Below are 9,660 nucleotides of genomic sequence, written 5' to 3' on the forward strand. Positions count from 1 at the left end.
CTAATATGGCAAGTTCAAGGGTCCATTAAAAACTGCCCAGATTTTGGTTTTCTTGAGAGAAGTAGCCCTAGTATGAAGCGCTTCTGTCAGATTTAACACACCCTCAAAGTGGGCAGAAAAATCGCACCTCAAATTGAGCTGAAGGCACAAGGTGGTTCAGTGTGCATATTGTCCCATGTAGAACTTGTCATAGCATGTCATAGGCATTCATTTTATCTTTAATGTTAGTAAAGTGTATTATGTATGTTAACAAAGTTGTGATGACTGTGTCATTTATCATCTGCTTTGACTCTCTCTAGACTAGCGTTCTCGGGTGGTTTGAAACTTCCCAGCCTTATATTTTCTGAAGAAACACAAACATAAACAGTGATGAAAGGCAAACATATTTAATGGCATCTACACGTGGCTGGTGTTTTTGTGATGAATTCAGCTGAACATCATTATCTGAGCTGGAGCCGCTGAGAGCTTTAAACACACACACACACACACACACACACACACACACACACACACACACACACACACGCTTTGAGAAAACATACATGTAAAACAACAGACATCCGACTCAAAAACACTATGGTTGAAGAAACACACTCTTCAGTCCTAAAAACGAGCTGAACATCATTAACAGAAGTAAATGCCCGTCATGTGGAGGTGTTTCAGAAGCAGCTCTCCATCTCCACGTCTCAAACACACACACACACACACACACACACACTCTCATATAAAGGATCTGCTCATCCGTCAGGTGGAGGTGTGTCAGAAGCAGCTCTCCATCTCCACGTCTCCTCCACTCTTGAGTCCGTTGGTGTCTGTGGGTTCCAGCGCGCCCTGCATCTCGTGCTCGTGGACTTGATCCGCGACTCCGTTGATCCTGGAGAAACTCTGGCTGATCTCCACGAAGGTCTTGTTTTTGGTCTCCGGCAGAACGACGAGCAGGTAAATGGCACCGGCGGCGCAAACCACCACGAACAGCAGGAACGCAAACGTCTGCAGCGCCTCCTACAGGAGCACACACACACACACATGTATTTGTAATGGAAAACAAGATAAATGTACTGAGTAAGAACTATTAAAGCTGAATATAATTATAGTTTATTGTTTGTGTTTATTGTTTGTGTGATGCTGCGCCCCAATTCGCCTACTTGTACTACACCCTAAAAGTGCTGGTTTTGCGGAGAAAATTTTTGAGTGCGTATCAGAAGAATTTCCAGCCGTATGGGAGTGATGTGTTGATCTGCAGTCGTGGGTCTTTTTAATGCACAGACTCTCCTTATGTGTTTGCATAATGATGCATTTAAAAGTTAATGACCAAATGTATCTCTATAAAAGCTCAATGTTGTTACAGATGAAATATAATATGGATCACATCAAATAAATATCTTTTCGTCAGGTTAGATACTGATTATTAATCACTCAAACACCTTTATTTAAACCTCTCTACTTAACCACTGGCCTTGCACATCCGCCATGTTTGTAGTTTTTTTAAACATTTTTTATTCATGTTTGTAGTTCTAATTGAATCCTCGTCCAAAGCGCAATGCGTTGTGGTCAATATTAGCCGTTAGATCTGCACTTCAGATTCCACCCGGAAACAAGACCATATCTTTGGAATACTCATTTCAACATACTACGATTTGGGACACAGTAATTCTAATATCAAATACTATTTATTTATTTATGTGAACAGGAGTCTCACCTGTATGAAGGGGAACAGGAGGGGAACAGGAGGGGAACAGGAGTCTCACCTGTATGAAGGGGAACAGGAGGGGAACAGGAGTCTCACCTGTATGAAGGGGAACAGGAGGGGAACAGGAGTCTCACCTGTATGAAGGGGAACAGGAGGGGAAAAGGAGTCTCACCTGTATGAAGGGGAACAGGAGGGGAACAGGAGTCTCACCTGTATGAAGGGGAACAGGAGGGGAACAGGAGTCTCACCTGTATGAAGGGGAACAGGAGGGGAACAGGAGTCTCACCTGTATGAAGGGGAACAGGAGGGGAACAGGAGTCTCACCTGTATGAAGGGGAACAGGAGGGGAACAGGAGTCTCACCTGTATGAAGGGGAACAGGAGGGGAAAAGGAGTCTCACCTGTATGAAGGGGAACAGGAGGGGAACAGGAGTCTCACCTGTATGAAGGGGAACAGGAGGGGAACAGGAGTCTCACCTGTATGAAGGGGAACAGGAGGGGAACAGGAGGGGAACAGGAGTCTCACCTGTATGAAGGGGAACAGGAGGGGAACAGGAGGGGAACAGGAGTCTCACCTGTATGAAGGGGAACAGGAGGAAAATAGGAGTCTCACCTGTATGAAGGGGAACAGGAGGGGAACAGGAGTCTCACCTGTATGAAGGGGAACAGGAGGGGAACAGGAGTCTCACCTGTATGAAGGGGAACAGGAGGGGAACAGGAGTCTCACCTGTATGAAGGGGAACAGGAGGGGAACATGATTCTCACCTGTATGAAGGAGAACAGGAGGGGAACATGAGTCTCACCTGTATGAAGGGGAACAGGAGGGGAACAGGAGTATCACCTGTATGAAGGGGAACAGGAGGGGAAAAGGAGTCTCACCTGTATGAAGGAGAACAGGAGGGGAACAGGAGTCTCACCTGTATGAAGGGGAACAGGAGTCTCACCTGTATGAAGGGGAACAGGAGGGGAACAGGAGTCTCACCTGTATGAAGGGGAACAGGAGGAAAACAGGAGTCTCACCTGTATGAAGGGGAACAGGAGGGGAACAGGAGTCTCACCTGTATGAAGGGGAACAGGAGGGGAAAAGGAGTCTCACCTGTATGAAGGGGAACAGGAGGGGAACAGGAGTCTCACCTGTATGAAGGGGAACAGGAGGGGAACATGATTCTCACCTGTATGAAGGAGAACTGGAGGGGAACATGAGTCTCACCTGTATGAAGGGGAACAGGAGAGGAACAGGAGTCTCACCTGTATGAAGGAGAACAGGAGGGGAACAGGAGTCTCACCTGTATGAAGGGGAACAGGAGGGGAAAAGGAGTCTCACCTGTATGAAGGAGAACAGGAGGGGAACAGGAGTCTCACCTGTATGAAGGGGAACAGGAGGGGAAAAGGAGTCTCACCTGTATGAAGGAGAACAGGAGGGGAACATGAGTCTCACCTGTATGAAGGGGAACAGGAGGAAAACAGGAGTCTCACCTGTATGAAGGGGAACAGGAGGGGAACAGGAGTCTCACCTGTATGAAGGGGAACAGGAGGGGAAAAGGAGTCTCACCTGTATGAAGGGGAACAGGAGGGGAACAGGAGTCTCACCTGTATGAAGGGGAACAGGAGGGGAACATGATTCTCACCTGTATGAAGGAGAACTGGAGGGGAACATGAGTCTCACCTGTATGAAGGGGAACAGGAGAGGAACAGGAGTATCACCTGTATGAAGGGGAACAGGAGGGGAAAAGGAGTCTCACCTGTATGAAGGAGAACAGGAGGGGAACAGGAGTCTCACCTGTATGAAGGGGAACAGGAGTCTCACCTGTATGAAGGGGAACAGGAGGGGAACAGGAGTCTCACCTGTATGAAGGAGAACAGGAGGGGAACAGGAGTCTCACCTGTATGAAGGGGAACAGGAGGGGAACAGGAGTCTCACCTGTATGAAGGGGAACAGGAGGGGAACAGGAGTCTCACCTGTATGAAGGGGAACAGGAGTCTCACCTGTATGAAGGGGAACAGGAGGGGAACAGGAGTCTCACCTGTATGAAGGGAACAGGAGGGGAACAGGAGTCTCACCTGTATGAAGGGGAACAGGAGGGGAAAAGGAGTCTCACCTGTATGAAGGGGAACAGGAGGGGAACAGGAGTCTCACCTGTATGAAGGGGAACAGGAGGGGAACAGGAGTCTCACCTGTATGAAGGGAACAGGAGGGGAACAGGAGTCTCACCTGTATGAAGGGGAACAGGAGGGGAACAGGAGTCTCACCTGTATGAAGGGGAACAGAAGTCCCACGGCGAAGTTCGAGAGCCAGTTGACGGTCCCTGCGACCATGAACGCCGCCGGACGATACGACTGCTCAAACAGCTCCCCCGTCAACACAAACGGGACGCCACCTGACACACAGAAACATCCATCAACACACACACACACACACTCGCACACATACACACACACACACACACACACACTCGCACACACACATGCACACACACTGTGTCGAATCAACACTTGGCCGATGACCTGAATGTGTGTATTCTCACGCCTGTTCTGCATTAATCAACACCTGAACTTACAATCTGTGACGAGGATGATGTGTGTCGGGTTGTCCGCAAACAGAAGACAAGGAGGAAAACCCCCGTTCAGCAGCCGGTCTGAACACCTGTGCGGCCCAGCTTACCCCCATCCTCACACAGATCCTCAACAGATCACTGTGCTCATGAAGACGTGTGAAACACTGGAGTTGCCTACACTTTCACATATATTTTCTATTTTGCATATTGAGTATTTTTTTCATATATATATTGTTAATCACTTATCTTATTTTTATTATGTCTTGCCGCTGTCCTTCTGTCAGTGCACTGAGAGACACATTCTGTGTCCATAGCTTCATGAGAACATCATCAACACATTTTTAGAGCATCATTTGTTTAGCTGGGAATGAATGAGGGAATTAATAAAGGAACAAATAAATGAATGAATGAGGAACATCAACACAGATCTGCTGCTTTAACACTGAAACACACACACAACGAATCAGTGTAATGGAGGAATGAGAACGAGCTCATCCCTCGCTCCCTCCCTCCCTCCGCCGGCCTGTCCTCAGCTCGTGTCCTGAGGATTTAGCGGATTGAGCGGCACATCTATTTTTAAACATTTACTTTAATGTTTTTTAGACAGCAGGAAACCTTTGAGTTCCAGCACATCTGGATCAGTCCCGTAATAACACAAACTACCATTGCCATTTGCACACGCACACACACACACAGACAGCTATTAAGCTGATGTGTCTATCCAGCAGTTTCCCAGCGTTCAGACATGATCACGTTCCTGACGACTGACGTCTGTGTGTCTCACTGTGGGATTCTGGGATTCATTGTGTGTCTGAGCTTGAGATGATGTGACGTTTCTTCCCTCGGGATGAAGAGGAGAGGGAGTGTGTGTGTGTGTTTGTGTGTGTGTGTGTATGTGAGTGCAGGTGCTTCATCCGACTCAATGCTGTTTATGTAATGATGCAGTGACCTATGAGAGTGTGTGTGTGTGTGTGAGAGTGTGTGTGTGTGTGTGTGTGTGTGTGTCAGAGTGTGTCAAGTCAAGTCAAGTCAAGTCTCCTTCATTTATACAGCGCTTTAACAATATAGATTGTTCCAAAGCAGCTTTACAGTGATAATAGGAGATTACAGTACCAGAGATTGTTTAGGCTTTACAGCAGCTCTAGAATAAAGTTATTGTCCAGATAAAGTTAGTTTTGATTGATTCACTTCCGTTGTGAAGATCATTAGTTATTAACTTAGTGACCACTCACACACACCGTTCTAACAGAAAACTCTTAAGTTCTGTCTGCGCAAATTTCAAAAACGCGAACCCGTGAGATGGCGCACATGCGTATTACGAGTTCAGTCTATAGGGATGCGCGTTTGAATATATGTGCACAGGCGTGTAGTCCTTCCCTACAAATCAACCTTCAACATACTACTTGTCTGGCCTTAAAATGTATAACACAGAATTTGTATTGCTTCCAACCGGAATTATCCCAACGACGCTTTATCTGTAGAGAGGTAAAGAGAGGGAAGGAGAACTTGACAGGGGAGAGACTAGTGACTTAAGGACTGCGTTGTCGTCGTGTCCAGGTGCAGGTCCTTCATCAGTTCTGGATACGGCCTGGATCCGGCGGACTGCGGTAAACCTCAGGATAAAGATGGAAGAATGCGGTTTTACAGATACTAGACACGTGACTTTCAAATGAAAGATTGGTATCAAAGAGCACACCCACACACACACACACCCAGGTTCCTAACCGACGACGAAGACTTGACAGAGCAGCCATCAAGTGTTAGACAGTATTCTAGATTATTACGTGAGGAAGTTTTTTGTCCAATAATTAGTATCTCTGTTTTTTCAGAATTAAGTAGTAGTCAACCAGTTTTTTATATCAGCTGCGCATTCCGTTAATTTTGTGAATTGATAAGTTTCATCAGGGCGTGAAGAAATATAGAGCTGAGTATCATCAGCATAACAGTGAAAACTAATGCCATGTTTCCTAATGATATCTCCCAAGGGTAGCATGTACAGAGTGAACAGCAGCGGTCCTAGTACTGAGCCTTGTGGTACGCCATACTGAACTTGTGATCGATGAGACATCTCATCATTTACTGCTACAAACTGATAACGGTCAGATAAGTATGATTTAAACCATGCTAATGCAATTCCACTAATGCCAACATAATTTTCGAGTCTATTTAAAAGAATGTTGTGGTCAATAGTGTCAAATGCAGCACTAAGATCGAGTAACACTAATAGAGAGATACAACCACGATCGGCTGATAAGAGCAAATCATTTGTGACTAACGAGAGCTGTCTCGGTACTATGGTACGGTCTAAATCCTGACTGAAAATCCTCCAGATATCATTTCTTTCTAAAAAGGAGCATAGTTGTGAGGATCCCGCCTTTTCTAGTATCTTTGACAGTAAAGGTAGATTCGAGATCGGCCTGTAATTGACTAATTCTGTAGGATCAAGTTGTGTTTTTTAACAAGCGGTTTAATCATAGCCAGCTTAAAGGTTTTTGGTACGTATCCTAGAGACAAAGACGAATTAATGATATTAAGAAGAGGATCTGTGACCTCTGGAAGCATCTCTTTCAGTAGCTTAGTCGGTATAGGGTCTAACATACATGTTGTCGGTTTAGATGATTTAACGAGTTTAGAAAATTCTTCGTCTCCTATAGCAACGAATGAATAAAAATGTCCCTCAGGGAGACTACAGTGCACTGCCTGATGCGATACTGTAGTAGACGGTTGCATAGTTATAACTTTCTAAAGTAAAGAAGTTCATAAAGTCATTACTGCTGTGATCTTTGGAAACTTCAGAAGTAGAAACTTTATTTCTTGTCAATTTTGCCACTGTATCAAATAAATACCTAGGATTATGTTTATTTTCTTCTAATAGGGTTGAAAAATAAGCAGATCTAGCAGCTTTTAAAGCCTCTCTGTAAGCAATCGAGCTCTCTTTCCATGAAATGCGAAATACCTCTAGTTTTGTTTTCTTCCAGTTGCGCTCCATCTCTCTGGCTGCTCTCTTAAGGGCCCGAGTGTGCTCGCTGTACCACGGCGTTGGACTATTTTCTTTAATCTTCTTTAAGCGCAACGGAGCAACTGTGTCTAAAGTGCTGGAAAAGAGAGAGTTAAACGTTTCTGTTGTAATATCGAGTTCTTCTAAGCTATCTGGGATGCTGAGATGATGAAACTGATCAGGAAGATTATTAATAAAGCAATCTTTAGTGGCAGAAGTGATAGGTCTCACATATTTGTAACACGGAGTCGGCTTTGCAGCTTTAGCTAAATGAAGTTTACACGAGACTAGATAATGATCTGAGATGTCATCGCTCTGCTGCAGAATTTCAACGGCATCAAGTTCAGCAAATTCTTTGATACAGTCTGTATGGTGCCCTGGTGGCCTGTATACAGTAGCCAGCACAAATCTCAAATGTGATTTATCATTTACACTATATATTGCTATATTAAGCACCAACAATTCAAAATAATTATATTTGAAATTAGACTTCTTAGTAATTCTGAAGATATTACTATAGATTACAGCACCACCTCCCCCTTTGCCTTTCAGACGAGGCTCATGTTTATAACAGTAATCTTGCGGGGTGGACTCATTTAAAGTAATGTAATCATTTGGTTTTAGTCAGGTTTCTGTCAAACACAGCACATCTAGGTTATAGTCAGTAATCATATCATTAACAATGAGTGCTTTTGAAGTAAGGGATATAATATTCAGCAACCCAAGCTTTAGCATTTGTTCATCTGTATTATATCTGTTTTTTATTTGTTGAACATCAATTACATTTTTACCCTTAGATGGGTTTGGAAGTTTTTTGTATGTCCTAATTCGAGGAACAGACACAGTCTCTATATGATGATAGTTAGGTGAAAGAGGCTCTATGTGATGGGATTTATATGACCATGGTGATGTGAGACAGCTAGCAGACGGTTGGTTTAGCCAGTCTGTCTGCTTCCTGACCTGAGCCCCAGATTGTCATGTTTGAGCTCTAAGACTATGTGCTCTATTTTAACGATCTGAAACGCAAGTATCAAACGCGAAACGCAAGTAACTTTGTGGGCGGATCTCGGGCGCTGTTGCTATTATACCGGCGGGATAAATGACTCTTGCGCCCGACGCAAATCTAAAATGTGTTGGTCTGAAGTCGCTTCATTACTCATAGGTGTGGTTTGGGCGTAACGTGAAATAAACCAATCAGAGCGTCATCTCACATTCCCTTTAAGAGCAGGCGCTCTTATTATTATTATATATTATATATATATATATATTACTGTCTTAAGTGAACTCATTTATAGTTATTAACTCAAATAATAATAATAATAATAATTATTATTATTACATTTTAGGCTACATATTTAGAAAACGCTTTTGTCCAAAACGTACAAAAAAATGAACAAAGCAATTCGTCAAATATCAGTCATAATACAGGTTAGAAAATAATAATAAAGTGCTAAGATTATCACAAATAAACAAAAGATTTTGATGCACGTCATTCATATTAAATCGTATATTCCACCCATACCCGCTACAATTGAGAATCACTTTAAGCATGCAGACGCAGTTAAGACAATTTGATGTATTCCACTTATTACACAATAAAACAATAAGATTCGTTAACAACGTGTTCTTCTAAAATGAGAGTGAGCCACAAATCCGTGAGTACAGATTACAAACCCGTGGGAACGGATTGCGAAAGCGTGGGCACGGTTTATGAATTTGTGGGTACAGACTGCAAAAACTGAAGGCACGGTTTACAAATCTGAGAGCGCGGATTAGAAACTCGTGGGTACGGTTTATTAATCTGTGGGCACGATCTGTTAAACCGAGGGAACAGTTTGAGAATTCGTGAGTACGGTTTATAAACTGAGCGGATGGAATGCAAAACCGTCGCCACGGATTGTTTTTTTTTCCCCACAGGTGACTTCCCGGGCTCCGTACAACAATGATTTCCCTCGTGTGGAATATTTTTCCTTGTAATAATGTATGATTTTGCAAAAAAGAAAACTGCTGCGTCTGTGTGTAGATGAGAGAAGCAAAGTGTGTGTGTTGTGCACACGCTACATTATGGCCAAGCATGCGCCCTTAAAATAGCATCTGAACGTGCCACTGACTTTAGACGAGGTTTCTCCTGGTCAGTGGCGGAATTGTTTTCTGAAACTGCAGAATAGCACCAGGGAACGTTTGCGCCGGAACACGCCTCCTCTTTTCCCTGAACCGCCCCCGGGAGCGCAAGTTCATTCCCTAGTTTACCGACGTGCGTCTGTGGAGGGAAAAGTCCGCTGTGCGTCGGGTGCAAAATAGGAATGAAACATGCGTCGTGTACAAAGTCAGTTGCGCTGGGTGCGAGATAGAGCCCTTAGTGCCATATTACTAGAGAGAAGAGCAGCACCAGTGTGAGTGTGTGTGTGTGTGAGAGAG

The 9,660-nt window shown here is 44.2% G+C and overlaps 1 protein-coding gene across 9 annotated transcripts in view; it reads right to left on the reverse strand.

Moving 5' to 3' along the window:
- Window positions 1–370: 370 nt before the first annotated feature.
- The window catches only part of slc2a9l2 (solute carrier family 2 member 9, like 2), a 41,440-nt gene continuing 32,150 nt past the window's right edge, over window positions 371–9,660 (reverse strand). For 3 of the 9 annotated variants that reach the window (XM_084430264.1, XM_084430266.1, XM_084430265.1), the window contains 2 exons: window positions 3,940–4,067; window positions 371–1,002 (listed from right to left, as the gene is read on the reverse strand). In XM_084430264.1, the coding sequence (XP_084286390.1) occupies window positions 760–1,002; window positions 3,940–4,067 (371 nt within the window). In that variant the 3' untranslated portion in view covers window positions 371–759. Of the gene's footprint in view, window positions 1,003–3,901; window positions 4,068–9,660 lie in introns of all 9 variants that reach the window. The other 6 variants (XM_084430259.1, XM_084430260.1, XM_084430258.1 and 3 more) reach the window with 2 other exon arrangements.

This window comes from Rutilus rutilus (assembly GCF_951802725.1).
Source record: "Rutilus rutilus genome assembly, chromosome: 14".
Taxonomy (NCBI): Eukaryota; Metazoa; Chordata; class Actinopteri; order Cypriniformes; family Leuciscidae; genus Rutilus; species Rutilus rutilus.